This window comes from Eucyclogobius newberryi, unplaced genomic scaffold (assembly GCF_026437365.1).
Source record: "Eucyclogobius newberryi isolate DKJ021-1_F unplaced genomic scaffold, fEucNew1.0.hap1 SCAF_22, whole genome shotgun sequence".
Taxonomy (NCBI): Eukaryota; Metazoa; Chordata; class Actinopteri; order Gobiiformes; family Gobiidae; genus Eucyclogobius; species Eucyclogobius newberryi.
Window position 1 is genome coordinate 16,946,017 of NW_027315857.1, and position 19,441 is coordinate 16,965,457.

The 19,441-nt window shown below is 39.3% G+C and overlaps 1 protein-coding gene across 4 annotated transcripts in view; it reads left to right on the top strand.

Annotated features, from left to right (window-relative positions):
* nrxn2b (neurexin 2b) overlaps window positions 1-19,441 on the top strand; it is a 1,099,331-nt gene that overhangs the window by 315,259 nt on the left and 764,631 nt on the right. For all 4 annotated transcript variants that reach the window (XM_072459234.1, XM_072459237.1, XM_072459236.1 and 1 more), the window contains exon 5: window positions 12,072-12,089. In XM_072459234.1, the coding sequence (XP_072315335.1) occupies window positions 12,072-12,089 (18 nt within the window). The remainder of the gene's footprint in view (window positions 1-12,071; window positions 12,090-19,441) is intronic.

The window sequence follows — 19,441 nt, forward strand, 5'->3', positions numbered from 1 at the left end:
TTAAAAGAAACTTGAGTCTGGCAACCAATCAACCCGTGAGTGCACTTTATGTGGGCGGAAGTTAGGCTCTAACAAGCGGAATGCATCAAGCTCATGTCTCAAGGAGCGGGTAAAGTCGTGCTACACCTGCTCAGAATAGCATTAAACACCAACGGAGGAGCAGATAAAAAATATGGAAATGCCTTTATGAGGAATGAAAAGTTAAAATTTGAAATGCATAGCCAAATGTTCCTGAAGCTGTAACCTTTGAAAAGCAGCATGGGGTGAATTGAGGCTGCGTGCTAATAAGAATTTGTATGAGATGAGTTATGTGGAGGGCATTAATCATAAAAAGAAGAAAAAAACTCAAAGATAAAAGACAAGTTTGGGTACCGGACTGGTGATTTACTTATTAAATAGCGATAATTCCTTGCGTGCCATGAATGTAAAAAAAAAGAACCTGGTACATGAGTACAATTTTTGACAAGTTAAATGGCTGTGAATGGAAAGCGAAAACACAAAGCACATCACGGTTTTGTCAAAGTCGCTCTCGAAAGTTAGACCTCGCGTCGCCGTCCTCGCTGATTTCCTCTCCACGTTTTCCTTCCTCAAACTGTGTCCAAACGGCTCGGAGGATGATAGCCTGCTCCGATATCCTCTCCGTTTGGCCAGGTGATTTCAGACAATCGGTTTCGTGCTCGGCCACGCAGCCTGAAATGCAACTGTAAATGTTTTCTAACCGTGCTTCGATTTCACACACATGTATCCGAGTGCTCTTCATATACCAAAACTAAAAATGTTAAAAAAAAAAATTCACATTTTATAATATTCTGAGGATACGCAAAAACTCCCCATTGAAACTACATTATTTTATGTAATTTTATATCAATCCATTACATTTTTATTTAATTGTTTTGTTGGTCTAACTAAAGAAATAAATAAACTATACTATGGGGCACATCCCTATACGTTTTTTTTTTTTTTTTTTTTAACAGATAAAACCTTTAACAGATTAAAAAAAACACTGTTTTTCACAAAGTCCAAGATGTATTAGATATAATTCGACATCATTTCTTAGAGTCAAAAAGTGCTATCATTGGTGGTGGTCCAACTTCCTCTGCACACGGCACACATGGGGAGCTGCTGGAGGATCACACATCAGAACCGCTTCATTACCCTGCGGGATTTGGCAGAACTCTTCACCTTCCTTCAGATTGTTTTTATCTTTTTTTTTTTTCATTGAGAAAGGAGCCATCTGCATTTCACACCAAAAGGTCCGTGACTCATCTTTTAAAATAAGTCTGCGCAGTAAATCCAGCTCTTCCTGCGCTTCTGTCAGAGTTCAATGATATAACCCAGCTTCATGATTCATATTTTTATTATCATTATTTTATATTATTTTACGAGTTTGCAAAGTTAGGTTATCTTCTGGCTAAGGCACACTTTACGATCCAGGGCTTAGAATGTGTTGGCTTGGTCGGCTTGAATACTGTGGATGTTTTAAAGAGCCACTGCAAAGAATATGAATGAATAGTTTTGAGTATGCTCATTTAGCACATTTTTAATCAACAAAGAAGACAAATTATTCTATCAACACGTTTTAACATATCTTGAAAAGGGAATGGGAAGAAGTTTTTTCTACATGACCGTCTAGATCAGCGCTAAGTTAATTTTGTGTAACAAGATTTTCAATAAATGTAGTTAATACAGTGATATAACTACTGTTAGATTTAAACAAATAACATACAAAATGCTTTACCAACATTTCTTTGCTAAATCGCCCATCGAGTACTGAACCAGAATTAAACCGGGACTAGACAGGTCTGAACCAGGACTAACCCAGAATCAAAACAGGCCTAAAGCAAAATTAAACTACGACTAAATTAAGACCAAGCCAAGTCTAATAGTGCTAACCCAGAATTAAACCAGTAAACAATATACACATATATTGTTGTAATATTTGGAAGATGGGTTGTTGGCCGGATTAAATAGCTTGGAGGGCCTGATTTGGCCCCCGGGCCTTATGTTGAATAGCCTTGATCGTGATAAATGAAAATTACTCAAATATTTTTTTTAAATGGTTCCTACCCCATACTTTTTATTTCCTTTATTATATTTACAAAAAGTACTAAAGACAACTTGCAAGGTATTCCTTAAATATGCCCATTGTTCCATAATAAACAACACAACCAAGAAATATGAATAATTGTTGGTGTATGTTTTAGTGGTGCCCCAAAAAAACAACACATCTATTTACGCAACAAATAAAAAGCTATGGAACTATATTTCTGTGAAGTACATAAAGCACACTTCTGTATTTGTTAGTACCCAAGTATCCAGCAATATTGAATGGACTCACTGCAAATGACCTTTTTCATTTTATAACACAGACCAAAAAACAGTTAAGACACATATTATCGCCCGAAGTCCCATTTGGTTAAGTCTTTCAAATAAGTCCATTTTACATTTACGTCTGAATGTGTATTTTTCCATTTTGCGTATGTCAATTCCATACGTCAAGCCCAGTCCAATGTTTAACGGTTGGTGCCGTTTGTGTCCTCCATTTCTTTGTGATGACCTTCTTCCCTGCCGCCAAGAGTACATTCCAGAGGTGTCCATTTATTGTGTCCACGGCCGGAGTTTTGAGGCCCAAATATATAGTTCTGAAATCGAGTGGGAACAGCCTGGAGTCCAATATTTCATTTTCAAACAAAGTATTCAAATGAGACAATGAAAACCAAGGGAGTACTCAAGAGCCAACTGGAAGCAAAACAGTCCTCATACAAAGAAAGTTACTAAGCCCTACTTCAGCGTTGGAATAAGCACAAACCCCTCTCTTTACATTAATTAATCTCATATGGATGATTATCCTCTGCACTTATTTCCATTTTATAGCTACTCTAACAAGAGCAATTCATTAAATTTCGATTTAGAAGTCGGCCGTTAATGCCTTGTTACTGCCCACAGGCCGGCATATGTCCGTTTGCAATTCCAGTCTTGTAATTACTAATTAAAACAGTAGTATTTCATTCTGTGTCCCCAACAGTCTTTCTACCTGATAGTGGAACACCTTATAGTCCTGTGGTGAACTTCTATAATACAATGTTTTTTATTCCCGTGGCGAGTAGTGTTTCCAACCATTTAGCTTATTAGGTGAAATGCAGCGGTAATCGGATCATGATCAAGGCAGAGCGCCAGCAGTTTGGCGTTGTTTGCTCACTCTGCTGGAAAATAAGACCAGCTATTTGACCGTTCGGTTGCCGAGTGTGAGTTCTGCTTGTGGTCTATGAGGGGGGGATTGGCGAGTTGAGCAATATTTTCTGTTTCATATTTTTCCAGCAGCTGCAAGGGGAGTAATGATACGTTCTCTTGAAAGTCCAAATCGTACCAAGTTGCCAACCCCTCGCCCATCTACTTCGAAAGCATCAACAAGAATCGGACATTCAAACCCAACGCACACTACCAAGCCCCATTAAACTCAACTCGGGACACCTTAAAAAGTCAGCTGGCAAAAGTTTAACGCCACGCGCTCTCTTTTAGGAGTAAAAACCCAGGCTTCGATTTAGATACAGACAAATCCTTCAGTACGATCAAGGCAACAAGCCAAAACCAATCTTCTCTCCATCAGCTTTTTACACATGCAAAGTGGGTGAAGATCCTTGCCCGAAGCTGAAACAACAATGTATGTGTTGTTTAATGCACCATTGAAGGTTTTCCTCAGGTTGATGTGTACTTTATTGCCCATGTGAGGACTCTGCAGAGGACTCTTAAGCTACAGTGGCTAGTTTAAACGGGTGGGTAACACTAGAAGAGCCGTTGTTTGCCCACCAATCTCTTCTCAACACATTTTGCCCTCTCACGCTCCTCTTCACCACGGCCATGTGTTTGACTGTATGTGTTATCACCAACAGATAAGAGAGCAGTGGTCAGCAGTCCAAACTGTTCCGGCCCAGCTGCTTTTACGATCTGCATCTCAAAGGGGATGTTGTTTTTTTCATGGGAGCTCAAATAAGAAGTGTCCGTCAACAGAAAAGTTACAAAAACTGCAGTGATGGTGGCGATTGGTTGGAAGATAACAAGCTGCAACATTATACAGAAATATAAACTGATGAAACATGTTTTGGACCAGTTTAATGGTCTTTGCGTTGGAGAGCAAAGGTGAGGAGAAAGTGTGATAGCGCCACGGATTTGGCACCAAGCGTAGTAAAATAGAAAGATTGCTGTATGAAATAAGACCAGATTTTCAGATTTTTTTTCCATATATTTCTAAATTGTCATGGTAAATAAGTTTAGCACTTGCACTTTTGTAGCAGATCTTTACAAAGTGTGGCTTTCAATACATACTAATGTTACAATTGTATTACATTTTGGATTATTATTACAAAATGTGGCTGCACAGGGTGATGCTATATAATCTGTTTATCGGTTACTTCGGGTACTAGTATAATCTTTGTCTTTATTATTGTTTTAATCTTAACCCCTTTTTTCACACCTCCTTTCTATCCATGCTATTCAGAAGGATGCGCTGTAAATAGCAGTTCATTCGAAGAAAACATTACATATTTTGAAGGTGTGGAAGTCCTCCAAATATCTCATATCATCAAGAATCTGGCCTATGAATGTATTTCTATCTTTCTATTTTTCTCCTCTTCTTTTGGTGTCATGAACTCGTGCCTTTGCGCCCATAGAGCCATGTGTATCGTGCTTGTCGGACAGCCTGGTACCGGCGCGGGGGCAAGGGAGGGGTAAGGGACGGGGTAAGGGAGGCGAGCAGAGAAAAAGAAGGGGAACTAAATCTCCTCTGGCCGGGGTCACTGCTCCTCTCCCTGCTCGGCTCTGGAGCGATCCCAAACTAAATGGAGGGCTTGCATCGGGTCATGTTGTGCTTTGCTTTTCCATCGCTTCATCCACTGTCATATAAGAGGAGCAATGGGCCGTGTCGGTGAGGGGGGGGGCACAAGTGCACCGCGTAACGCCATCGTTTTGTCCACGATAACACAACACTGTGAGAACTGTATCTTTGAATTGGTCTTAATAAAGCATAAAGGAAACTTCATTGAGATACTGAACAAATACTTGTTAAAGGGGTAAGAGCCTAACCCCTTTATGACGTAGTTACTAAGTCTGTTCTTTATGAAATTGTTGTCTGTACTTCATTCAAGGTGTAGATTTCCATTGATGAAAACGAGATACATTCAAAAATTACGAATGATTAGAAAATAATCCACAATTTAAGCCAACTTTCTATGTATAGTATTGATGCAGTAACAAAGTAGTAGTTACAAAGTAAGGGATTCACTGTAATCAGATTACTCTTTTAATAACGCATCACAATTTCAAATGTACTAGCCCTACTGACTTTCAGTCTGAAACAGTGCTGCTCGGTGGTGGAGTGGTTAAGGCACAGCACACATATGCCAGGCTCCAGGTGCAGCCGCAGTGTCATGAGTTGTCATCCCCCATTTCACACTCTCCTCTCCTGTCTAATAAAGCCTAAGGGCAACAAGATCTTAAAAAAAAAAAAATAACTATGTCATAAAACAACAACAAAAGAAGAAGAAGGAAACAGTTAGCACGCTATGTCATCAAATGCATACACTAACAAAATAAATACAACTTTGTATTATGGAGGACTTTAGGCTGTTTATTTCATATAAAGTTGAATGACAGCTAAATAGAAATAATTATCTTTAGAAGAAAATTAATGAGAGTTGAAATTGGATTATTAGTTAATTATAGTATTCAGTAATTAGATTCATTTTACAAAGTTTTTCTGGGCAAATGCACGCATGCAGGGATCTTGTGAGTACTTACGCCAATCACTTTATTTTCGTGGATCTTTTTTCGTTTTCGTCTTTTTGTACTCCGTACTCCATCTTCAACACCACGGAGTATGACGGTGTTTTAAGTAGCCATGTGGCTCGCAGCTGTTTGTCCGAAAAATAACAACAATGCGCTGGCTGGAAATAGGTGAGGTCCCCGAGGAGCGCTGGAAAAAGACCAGAAAACTACCCATTTTTAACAGCTTAATGTATACATTTAAGACAACCAATAGTGTTATCTGAAGCACAGAGGGGCACATTCATAACTTCAATTAGCACATTCTGCAAAAAAACTAAAATCACACATTTGAAAAAAAAAAATCTTATTTTGGCTTTTTCTCAGTTTTAGATCATCCTCAAATGTAAAAACGGGAAATAATATTCTAAAGTATGATCAATATGTATTTTTATTGTCGTACTTTTAGTATTTTTACTGGTTTGATCATTCTGAACTAACACAAAAGACAAAACAAATGACCGCAAGCGCAAAAGTGTCTTTACATTACTTAACATTTAAACTTGACTTCACAACCATTAGCCCCAGAACCCAACCCACTGCAAGCATAAAGCCTCTGGTTCATTGGCTGTACGTCTCCCACTGCTTACCCAAGGTGAAAACAAGCCGATTTACCAAACTGGGAGCCCTTTCCAGCCCAAATGTGTCCTGAGGCGCTTTTACTGCTCTGCTCCATCATCTGGCCTCCGCCTAATCCATCCTCCAAACCCTGTCCCCCCCCGTCCACCATCTCCAACCCGGGCCTGTAAAGTGAGACGGAGCATCCCCCACCACAGCGGCAGAGAGACCCCATGAAACAAACACTGCAGGAGGAATGAAGACGATCAATAAACCGGGTCCTCGCAGACACAGTCCACCGGCAGACTGCAGGGTTTGGCTTGTTTGCAGCTCGCCCCAACGTGGAAATACGTACGAGGCTATAAAGATGTGGAGTAATGGCGGGCGGCCTTGAATCACTGTAAAACGGACCGATGAAGACACTTGCATCGGCCGGTTCAGTCGCAGTAATGGGTCTGGTTCTGATGGGAAAGGTTGGAAAGCGTGTGGGGTAAAAAGGGTTTGAGTCCCGCTCTAGTTGGTCCAAATTCAACTTTCCTTTCTTTGTCGAGCACAAAGCTTTACTGAACAGAAAGAGATGTGTTTGAATCACAATGCAAACAAATGAAAACATCTATAATTATTGTTAAAGAGAAGATAAGAGAACAGTAATTTGTCAAAGAGTAAGAACATGTAAGGGTTGAAAAAGAAAAGTACAAGAATGGTAGCTGTGGATTAAGCTGAAATAATCATTAAAAAAATATAAAAAAAAACTACTTTTCCTAAGGTATTGTTCAGTCAGCTAAAAAAATATTATTAAAATGTGTTATGTATGATAAAAAATAAATAAATCATTCAGTTTTCTAAAACATTGTCCAATCTGCCCGTAATGTGTTTCAGAATTTCATTTCATACTTGGAATCATAGATGTATATGGGAGATTTTATTACTTGAATCACTTTTTATTTCCCAATACATTTTTCTCCCTCAGAGAATTAAAGTACTCACCAAACTTTGTGGGGGGATCGTACAGAACCATTTGTTTAAATACATTTCCAATACTGATTTATTTAGTTTTAATTTGCTGCAAAAATATAATTTTTTTAAATGCGTAATGTAGGTCAAATGTAGTTTACGTGCTTTTTGTTTTTGTGTCTAATATACTAACACAATTAACCTGGACATTTTAACCTGGCTCTGTCAATTTCTCATGTCCCTAATTCGATTTGGTCAATTTGTACTCATAACATCCTTATCTTTTATGTGAATACATTACATGATGAAAACTTGTAGTACATGTTTCCCTCACATTTATTGAAGTGAACTACAGAAGTTTCACATGAAAGGATGAATAATCGCCCACCAAGTCGACCGGCCCTTGCAATAAACACGATTTCCCTCAGAGCTTTAGCCCTACAGTTTTTCTGCTGTTTGTGCCTCCCTTTCACCCACATTGGAACATAAAGATAACAGTAATGGCAGCTTTGAATCACTGTAAAACAGGACAATGAAGACATAGTTGTTCAAATGTAGCCTTCTCGTACACGCAGGCATATGTGATCCGGTGCGATTCTGTGCAGTTGGCAGCTGTGTACGAATAAAAAGTTATAGCGGCCGGCCATCTTGGTGAGGGACACAGAGAAGGGCTTTATTGGCGGTATATCATTCCGGGGAGAGGGGCCGTGGCAGTAAAGTCTGGCGCGACCCCAGCGGAGCAGTAAATAACACAAGATGGCGTACGGCGAGAGTTAACGGGCTGCCGCTGAGTGGAGGATGATAGGAGGATGCTCGGGCCAAGGATAACAGAGAAATAGGAGTATTGCTGAAGGGACAGGCAAGGCATTTGGCCCCCTGTGTGTTGGCGAGTGAAGTGTAAAGTAGCTTTTGGTTTGGTGCAGCAGAAAAATATCAACTTATCAAGGAATATCAAGGAAATCATTTTACATAGCTAGGGATGGGTGTTTTTTCTTTTATGGTTAATTGAAGCCCTAAGTGCTCCAAATAGTTTTCTTTTAGTTTTTGGTTTGTGCCTCTCGTCTAATGGTGGTCTGAGTCCGACTGCTTTGATTTGGTTCGTTTTAGACAGGCCTTACAGTTCCACGATGCACAGCCTTTTGTAAGTTTGCTTAGAATTTGAATAGCCGTGGCTCTGGTGATAGATAAGGGGTAATGTGGAGCTACATTTAATATCGGAGTCATAAGTGGCCCGCATATCTGATCAATGTGAAGTTTTCCGTTGTATCTTTTTGGTTTCCATTTCACAGACAAAGCGTAGGTGAGATACTCTCTTCTATAAAACACAGAAATGTCGGTCATAAATGGGGAATAACAACCAAACCAGGCTGTGCTCTTGTCTTAATGCCCGTACTTTCTGCCCACCAGGGGGCGTGCACGCACCAAACCCCCCTCCAAAATACAATACCAGCGATCTCTCGTAGTAGATGCTTCAACGAGGCCACAGTCCATCATATCTGCACTGGGGAATACAGAGTTCACTTTATTATATGCAAAAAAATGGTTACAGCCCTAAGTAACTATATTAAAATTATAACCAGGGGTGCCGAACAGGAGAGAAAGGTCAGAAAGATTCTAAATGCCCAAGGCTGACCAGCGCCCAGAAGGACCAGAATACTTTTCTATATTCATAATAGTATTTATTACAGGGTATGAGGCCCTTATTGTATGTTGTATTCATCTAGTTTGTGTGTTTGACAAATAAAAGAACGTTCTATGTTTCAACCACCCCTCTCTCTTAGTGGTTCAGTCCACTCCGCTGCCCCTGAGCTGCAGAACCTGTGCTCAAGGTGACCAGAGCGAGCAGGACAAACGTGTCACTAGTTACACACACGCAGCTCACGGTTCTGGAGATCAGTTCTGTGTTTGCAATCCCTATCAGTATTTAGTTTACAAAAAAACAACCTAACATTTGCAGGGAAATGATCATTATGTCAAATGAATGAAACAAAGTCATCACCTCTCAACCAGACTAAAGCCCAAACTATCACCATCAAAACAACATAAAACAGAGGTTCAGACGCCTCTTGACAGTGTGTGCTCCTGTAGTGTTTCCTCTGCACAGTCCAGTCAAACTGAAGGATCATGCAGTAAATCTACAGCTGCTCCAGGGGCGGAGGGGGTGGATAGAATTTAAAATGATAGCCCACCACTGTCTGGATAAACCAACTTATGTAAGACAATCAATAGGTCTAAAGGTTAAATTGTGCTTTTATTCATAGTTCAACTGGAGTGTGATGAGCTGCTAGAAATACACAAAATTATGTATGAATTGTTCAAAAATGTACAATCAATAAGTGCAGCAATGGGTAAAGTCCGCTAACCTAATAAAAACGTGTGGGGGGCCCAGTTTAGAAAGCTTTCAGGGGGGCCAGAATTTCTACCGACGGCCCTGATTATAATAAAATAAGATACTAAATTAATTCTCAAAGTGGTTTAATTTGAAAAATCAAGAGCACTAGAAAAATACTGTACTAGAAAAATACTGTTCAAATAAAAGTAAGAAAAGTAGCTTGTAAGTATTGACACTATCTTGCAATGGTAGAGATAAACTCTTGAAAGCTGGACTCATATGAGAATAATTGACCAGTGTTCCGCCGACACGAGCTTTGTATGTAACTTTGTGATATCGTGATCCTTGCATTCTTCTGAGCGATTGACAGGCGGTTTTAACCAATCCCAGCAAAGTTTGAACTCACAACTGAGCTCACCCAATACTGGTTGTCAAGTTGTGTGACTAACTTCGTTGTGAAGCCACCTAACTTTTGTCATCTTAATTAAACTCCCAGAGATATTGATCCTTGTAAACCGGCTCTATTACTGTAGCACGCACCAGTCTTTAATTAAAAAGTGAACCGCAGAGCATGGATCAATATTTGAGATTAAAATTATGCAAGTTTATTAAAAATATTCCACCTAATTTTGCACATTTATTGACCACTGGCAAGCACCCAAGGGCGTTCGAGTGTAATACGCTTTCACAACCACTTTTAGCTTATCAAGTACTTTATATTTAGTCTTAAAATGACCTGTACCTAATTTTGAACCATGAGCGAGGAACATTTAGAATAAACTGTTATGCTTGTTCTTTTAGTTGGTTGAGGATTGGCTCTGGAAGTTGCTTCTTTGCAATTCACATCTAACAAAACACTTTTTTTAAAATGAATAGGCGTCATCGCTCACTCTGAGAACTTCCACATACTTCTACTGTGTACTGAAAGAAGTAGATGTGATTTCCTGAACTTAAAGAAATAAAACTGAGGAACAGATCATTTAATACGGAAGAAAAAAAAAAAAATAGCAACACTGGATCTAGCCAAGGAAAGGAATATATGGTGACTTTTATTTATTCATGACTATAGGTTAGCTAAAATTGTTCTGTTTAAAGTTAAAATGCAAATCAACGGGTATTAAAGTGTCTGTATACACTGTATGAATATATGAGTATATTTTTTGAAGTAAAATGTGTTTTGCTTCTGTATACATATATTCTAAACGCATCTATTCATGGAGAAAATTGACCAATTTCAGCTCTTTACATATAATTATGGAGGGCATTTTATTATCTGCAATACAGGAAATGCGCTGTTAGCATGCTAATTTTTGTTAGCTTTACCATATCTGTTTTTCACATTTTTAAAGACGGATCAGATACAGTGTGGAATATTGTCTAGATTCCCTTTGATCATACTTATCCATCTGACATTATAATCATATTAGTGATGGCGGATTTATACAAAAGTATTCATGTATCGATATATATTGATTTATTTATTGTCAGCATATGAATGTGTTATGAAGTCTTTCTGCTTTATCTTCAGACATAGTTCAGTTTTAGATCAGTTCGAGCTGGACTGGAGAATGATACTCTCAACCCCAAGTTTCAATGCATTTTAATAAAAAAAATATAAATACATTGGTAAACTGAATTCACTGGCATTGCATACTATTACCTCATATTGCAATGATAATCCACAAATCTAGTTAACATAATTTGCTTTAAGATAAACTTACTAGATAAACTTTCTGATGACCCAATCCCAATCCATCTTTACCCCTTAGCCCTGCCCCTACCCATTAGCCCTGCCCCTAACCCTTAGCCCTGCCCCCCACCCCTTAGCCCTGCCCCCTACCCCTTAGCGCTGCCCCTTACCCCTTAGCCCTACCCCCTACCCCTTAGCCCTGCCCCTAACCCTTAGCCCTGCCCCTTACCCCTTAGCCCTGCCCCTTACCCCTTAGCCCTGCCCCTACCCCTTAGCCCTGCCCCTAACCCTTAGCCCTGCCCCTACCCCTTAGCCCTGCCCCTACCCCTTAGCCCTGCCCCTAACCCTTAGCCCTGCCCCTACCCCTTAGCCCTGCCCCTAACCCTTAGCCCTGCCCCTTACCCCTTAGCCCTGCCCCTACCCCTTCATTTATTTCCTTTTATATTTCCTATGCTTTACACATTTGTGAACCTATTTTATGCATTTTCAGTCATTAGAGACGTAATAAGTCTCTATATGAAAAGCCTCTATTCAAACATTATTGAGACGAATTGTTTGGTATTTGTTGTTTTGCATCGGATGATTAACGGAAATTACGGATGCTGTTTCTTTTTCTGTCATCATTTTTTGTCAAGCCAATTCCCCGCCCTGTGATCAAGTCAAATTTGGCATTGTTTTTACTAATCCTTTTTTTCCCCTCTCCTTTTTTTTTCTCTGCAGGTGATTCATCTCAAGTCGGTAAGTGAAATGTGTTCTTTTTGGGGCTGTCGGTGAGCGTGTTGTTGTTCTGAATGCTACGCTAACCGCAGATGTTGCGATTCAAGCTCTGTGTGAAGTGCGCACACAGGGACAGCATCATTGTCTGCTTTTGGCTTTTGAACGTTCTTGTGAATTTCTGCACTCGGATGAGGAAAAAACACGTGTCAGAATTCAATTTGTCTGTGCTTTCGGTGCATTTTTGGGAGTACGTACAAGTAAAATCTACATTAGCATTTTTCATTCCAAATGGCCGTGGAGGATGGCAAATGGTTTTAGAGTTATGTTGTTCACAGATGCAGCTTGTTTGCTATTTGATTTAAGAGTTTAAGTTGATTGGCACTATTGCTAAAGAATGAAAGCAGTAGAAAAAGCTTCAGTTGTAGTCATTTGGACTCAGTTAGAAAAAATAGACGTTTCGACTCTCATCCAAGAGTCATTGTCAATAAAAGAATTTAGATCGAGAACTCCGATATTAATACTGTTCTGTGGTAAGACCCACCCATTGAGACCCTGGCTCAACCACCCTGAGTACCTGAGGGTGGTTGAGCCAGGGTCTCACAAAGACAAAGAGGATTCTAATAGCCCATTAAGATTCTGAATAGGCTAGCTCGGTAGATACAAGGGGGGAGTTTCTGTTGAAACAAACAACTCCTTCTACTTCAGGAAGGCTCCGCCCAATGGGCGGGTCTTACCACAGAACAGTATTAATATCGGAGTTCTCGATCTAAATTCTTTTATTGACAATGACTCTTGGATGAGAGTCGAAACGTCTATTTTTTCTAACTGAGTCCAGATGACTTCAACTGAAGCTTTTTCTACTATGGAACACGCCTGGACGAATGAGGGATTACACCGACAATGAAAGCAGTGTTATTTATTTTGGGAATAGTGTACTTTATCTACAATACCGTACTTTTCAGGCTATACAGCGCTCCTGAACAACATACATAACACACTACAGCTGTACTACTGTCCCCTCTGCCCCCTCTGTCCCTACTGTCCCCTCTGCCCCCTCTGTTCCTACTGTCCCCTCTGTCCTTGATGACTCTGTGTGAGCTGATTTACCTGTGTCTGTGTCTTCACATCTGGTTCATTTGCTCCTGAGCTCGTACTTTTCGAGTGAGTGTTGTGACATGAGATATTTAAACAAAATGATGGTCCTTGGTAGTGATGCACATGCTGTCTTTTGATTTGTGGGGCAAGTCGGGCCAACAAAGTCTAATTTCACATGTCCGCGCTCCACGTGTGTCTTCACGTTCAGCCGCGTCTAGATTCACTTCCTCATTAGACTCATTTCTCAGTGAATGATGGTCTGATTGTAATAAAACACAGAGTGTTTCGAAGCTTACAATATAGAAAACATGATGTGTCCCCTGACGTCTTCTTCTACAGTGTGTCAAACGCTTCCTGCTAGAGTGCCCCCCGGTGGCCGTCAGCCAATAAAATCTATAAATTAGATGCACCGTTGTAATGACGGCAGGGTTCAAAGCGTGGGGGAAAAGGTAGCGTTTTACAGTCTGAAAAGTACGGTAAATTGTTGCTTGATACCGTAAAACGTGTAGCTATTTGCGCTGTTGCTATATTGTGGAGGTTATTTAAATATTATCAGTAATTTCAGTGCAAACGAGACGCAAGGTCCAAAGTGGCGTGACACATTTGTTGTTAAAGCCATCTTGAGGATGAAAGCTGCATGTTCACTGTGGGCTGTTTCAACACATATTTCCGATCAAAACAAAGAATTCCTCTTCTGTAACATCCACAAAGACCACGTTTGTCCAGAAATGTATGACTGTGGTCAGGAGGGACCAGTGGACTTACAGAAAACCCTCCAGACTGAGGCTGAGCTGTTTGTTTCAGGTAGTTAGCAGCTGGCTAATTCTAGTTTACATGTCATTGTGTGGCTACGCTAATACAAGTTAGCCTAATTGCAGACAGTTTTAATGAGCCTTATGGTGTTATATTTTAGGATCAGACACAAAGTGCATGCTCTTGAAAGCTTTGAAGGCGTGTCTGGTGCAGAGGGCTTATGGACGAGGAAGAGCAGATGTAAAGTTTGTTGTGGCAAGTTGACGCCGCTTTTAAGTGTCAGGGACTCGCCGCTGTGGATAAGAATCAAAGTCCAGCTCTTTTGTCTTCTTCAAGTACCAACCCTTTTCATTTTCAGTTGTATGTGCTGTTTGTCATGACTCTCTACAGCAGAGAGGACACAGCATGTGGTGACGTCTTCAACATGACGGTGATGTGGTACTCTTCTTTTCGGAATTGTGGCATTCTATTTACAATGTTGTGATGTTTATTGCTAACCTAACATGTTATAATTTAGGTGATATTGCCAAAAATAGATATCTCGTATTTTCGCAAAGCATCAGCAAAGTGGTTAAATGTGCCTATACATGTCTTGTACGGGTTAAAATATTGCAAAAGAATAAACTAACCTAAGAGTTTTACAATCAGTTATTTTTGACGTAATTTCCGATTAGTTTAATTAATGACGACCACTATTTGACAGATTTACTTTGCTATTTACTTTTTTTTTTTTTGCTCAAAAGCATGCCCAGTTTATTTTACTTTTAAAATTATTTGTATTACTGTGCTATGTGGGAGTTAATGTTGCATTGTTTAAATAGCTGTATTATTCATTGTTGATTGTAACCTTTGTCTCATATTGAAATGTAATTAAAAATACATGCATAATTGTGACGCACATACAGTAACATAGGGGAGTAATGTGCATGACTCAAGGTTCACAATGAGATCTTATCCAGGCTGTTTCTTATTGTAGTAATAATACCTTCATTTGTTTATCGGCTCCTGTCAGACGCGTGACCTGTTCGCCACTTGACCATGTTGATTCTGGTTGCTAATGTAAAACAATATAAACGCCAAAGAAAATCTGCTTAAACTGCTCAAATATCAGAAAAGTCCTAATCCTTACAATCAGATCGAACATTTATGCAACAAGAAATGAGACCATAAAAAAGTAGAGCTGCATTATAAAATGTAAATGTGGCTAACGAGTTCTGTAGAAAATGCTAATAAATGCAGGTCAAACGTAACGGATTCGAATAAATCTTGTAACAACAGAAATACGGCGTGTACGTTTCTGAACATTTCCCTGTGTATGGTAACATATGGTTATTATCGTGCAATTAAGTATTAGTGGGATATTGAGCTTTTAGAGCTGACTTAAATGAAGGTCTTTGCCAGTTAAAGTTAGCGTAAAGTTCTTAAGTCCTGATACCTCCCTGAAAAAGCTTCATGAGACGTTAGTTGGCAACAAATTTCACCCAACATTTTCCCCAAAATTTTTGACCAATTTTTTTGGCAACGAGCAAAAAGTAAACACCAGTCGCTTCCTGTAGAAACAATATGCCTCCAATCAGCTGCAATTTCATATTATTTTTATTTATTCATGCAGGGTGAAAAAAACTGTCTTTTACATGAGCCCCTTATCAATGCAAAACACACAAAAGCAAAAAACAAGCAGCAACAGAATATCTAGATAAAATGTCAATAAAACAATCAATTAAACAAATGTATAAAAACTCGCACAAACAATATGGAATAAAATATTGTAAAACTAAAGCACTGGCACTGAAGATAGTCCTTTACAAGTGCCTCAAATGTATTAAACAAACATGGAAATAATGAACTAATGTTATGCGCAGTTTGGTGACACCTGCTGGTTTCCTAATACATCAGGCTCTGTCAAACCTCCATCAGCTGGGAAATATAAGCCTTCATTAAGCTGTCAAAAAGGTTGCAGTTAAAAAAAAAAACAAAGTGGAGTGAATTATATTGAACGTTTTAAGTTTTAAGTTTTAAGTTTTAACTGTAACTTCTGTAATCTCCAAAAACAGAAATGAATCCTGTGTGTAAGTAAGAGACACGTCCTTCTGGTTATTTGCATAAACTGCAGAATATACTGTCCTGGCGTATTGAAGTCAATGAAGAAAATGAAAAAAAAAAAAAGTACTATCCAATCCATTTTTTTCAGTCCAAACACAGCAGTAATTTCCTTAAAGGTGGTATGGACGATTTTTTTCAGCAAATTTTTTATCATATTTCCTCGTGGCGTGGATAAATCATTTGTCCTGCCACGTATCAATCATAAAACGCACCTATCGCTCACCTGCAGCCGCGTGCGGTTCGTCCCCACGTTTCCGCGTGCCTAAGCGCATGGATCTATCATAATATAGTTCCCTCAGTGTACGGGGCAAAATGAAGACAGAGAAAGACAGTTCGAGCTGACTCATAAGAAGACGGAAATCTACGGAAGACGAGAGATGCGATGCGATCCGTTACGCTAATAAACAAACGCACGTGTGTGTTGTATCAGTCTGCGCGGGGGAGTGCGCATGCGCACTTCCGCCTGCGTTCTCAAATCGCCGAAAAATCGTCCATTGCGCCTTTAAGACTTAACCATTTCAGATAGATGTCGTCACATGTTTTTTAACAGTGAAAATGCAGATGATTTGACATGATTTATGGTTAAAGAGCAAGAAGAAGAAGTGGCATAAAAGCTTTTTTGTTTTCATCCATTAGAATATAATTGGTTTTGTCAAAGCTCAAAACAAAAACTCGCACAAAGTATTCTCTAAAAGTATTTTCGCAGAAGGATTCTCCAGCCAGCACTCCGCAATCCTCCTCCTTTTTTTTGTTTTTTTGTTTTATTTTACAACAATTTCACTATTACGTAGGTGTCAGCTTGGTGTGATTGACTGTAAACAATGAACAAATCCATTACGGCGGAAACCTCTTTATCTGCAAATCCGCTGACATGTCACAACGCCGCTTCTGCCGCCTCCCGAACAAAACCGACGCCAAACCAGACGGAACCGTTATGACAGAGACAATGCAACTAATGGGACGTATAACCGCGTCGCACAAACGCCGGGTGAGCGAGGGGGAAAAAAAAGTCCCGGCTAGCGTTCTGACTATAGTGATGTGTCAGTGTTATCGTGGCTTCCTCGTAATTAGCTTTGTCGCGGTGCAATAGCCAGTGACTGTGCGTTATGAGGGGAAGTTATCGGCAGCACGGCAGACAGGGCAGTAATGTAATGAGAAAAACATCCCGCTGAACTTTTGTTACCTCCGGAGTTTGCCGCTGATTAAGGTATTAACAGCGACGTGCTGCTAATGAGTGGTGAGAAGTTACTTAAAAATTTACAGCAACTTTAGAGTCGACGTGATGGGTATTAGACGTTTCGGGAAAACATAAGCAGGAAGAAACAAAATAAGTAAAAAAGAAGATAAGGAAGAGGTGGCATCCAAGGAAAAGAAGGTTAACGCATATTAAGTTCTAAAAAAGGTCTTGTTTAGTCGACTGTCTGTTTTTTTTAATTTTTGTGACGTTTTTCCCCAAATATTGCGTATGTCGGCCCTGTCCTTAAATTGTCTGCGCAATGCATGTCATCCATTTTTTTTTTTTTTAATGGCCTTCATCCCAGCTTCAAGAATTATGTTCTCAAAGGTATCCATCCATTGCAGGAGTTTTGAGGCCCAAATACATCGTTCCGAAACTGAGTGGGAGTTCGGTGTTGAAAATAGTCCGCATTACCTTGTTCATTTCTGGCCAATATTTTCATGCAACAGGACAGTCTTGCCTGGAATGTTCATTCACAGTTTAACGATCAACTTATATATACAACAGTAGATAGCCCTCACTGTCTGTGTGTCATTTGGGAAGATTCAAAAGACACCAAGTGCTATTTATTTTTGTACATATACTTGGCACCTGAGTTAAAAAATAAATAATAGAATTGTACATTGTTTTGACCCAGTGGAGTGTTCCATCCTGATTTTTCATTCACCATATGTTCGATAACTTTTAGCTTTACCTTGAAAAAAACATGCAACGTGACCCGGTGCTGTGTCAGGGGGCGAACGGCCGTGAAAAGTCACATCTTTAACTTGGAACGTTCATTCAATTTAGCTCTAACAGTTTGTAGTTTTCCACATTGAAAATCGACCAAACTTTCAACGTAGAAGAAAAAAGTAAAGAAAGAAAAGCTGGTTATCAGGGCGTTTATGAATACAACGCAATGTAGTTCATTTGTAGCGCTTTACAATGGAATAAAATATTTTCAAAAAGATACAAGGCATACACCATTTTTTTTTAAAGTCAGTGAAAGGCCAGATAAAAAAAAAAAAGCCAAAAAAACCAAAACAGTTTTTTACACTTTCATGTCAACACTGATATTACTTATTTGATTAATTTATATTTTTGATATTTATTTTTTAATTTTTATTTAATTGATACACATTTTTTTTAGATTGAATGATGCCACATTTGCTATTCATATTGATCTTAATCATTACCAATATGTTTTTGTTGTTTTTTAATCAACATTAGGCCCCCTTGAATTTGCCTGTTCCTAGAGCAATGCATAAAAATAGTGGTTAATCTGTCGTAACATAGTAAGTCGTTGCATTTTTTATTTTTTTTTAATAAACCTGAAATCTAAGAGAGAAAAACCCCCAGTAATAATTCCATCTGTGTCATCATCAGACCAAGAAAGTGACACGCATGCATAAATATTCATCGTCACTTTTTATGATACAATACACCGAGCTCGATTTGCAACAAAATCCATCCCTCACAGCTCGCACGAATGTCTAACCCTCCAACACATTTATTTGGCACTTTTCTTTTTGTTTATTCTTTCAAACGCGACTTCAGAAGCCGGCGTACGAGACAGATGCTTGCAGAGGTAATTATTGTACCCGAGATAAAAGCCAGGCAGACTGATCCTTATCCGAACCATCGAATTTGATTGAGAGTCCAAAAATGTCCCGTGGCCTCTCTTTGTCTCCCAGTTCCAAGCCTTGTTCTCCGCGCCTCTGAAGATTAGTATTTCCCTTTAGCTTTTTTTTTTTTTTTTTTTTTTTTTTCCAGAGCTTTTTTGTACCTCCACGCTTCAACTGCCAACCTCGACAGCGGTAGCCAACAGAAACCTTTTCATTCCTCACTGGAACCTGCACATAAGACAATTCTTGGCCAAGCTCAAAATTGGAAAAGATTAATTTGGGAGGTTTGGAATTTTTATTTTCCATTCACAAGGTTCTTAACTCTCGTTGCGTGTGCTGTGAGTTAGTTTTGGTTGTATAATTCCCTAAGTGTAGTATTACGTTTGTGTTTTGCGGTAGGGATATGTGTGTAAGCTGCTTATTCTTTAGCTAATGAGAGCACGAAGAAACCACTGTCCCACTGAGACGCAGCATTATATTAAGATGTTTCCTGCACGGGTCGACTTATTTTTAAACATTGAGTTGAGCAACAAAAAATCATACAAAACTGTCATAAAATTAATGTTGTTGCTAACTTTTGT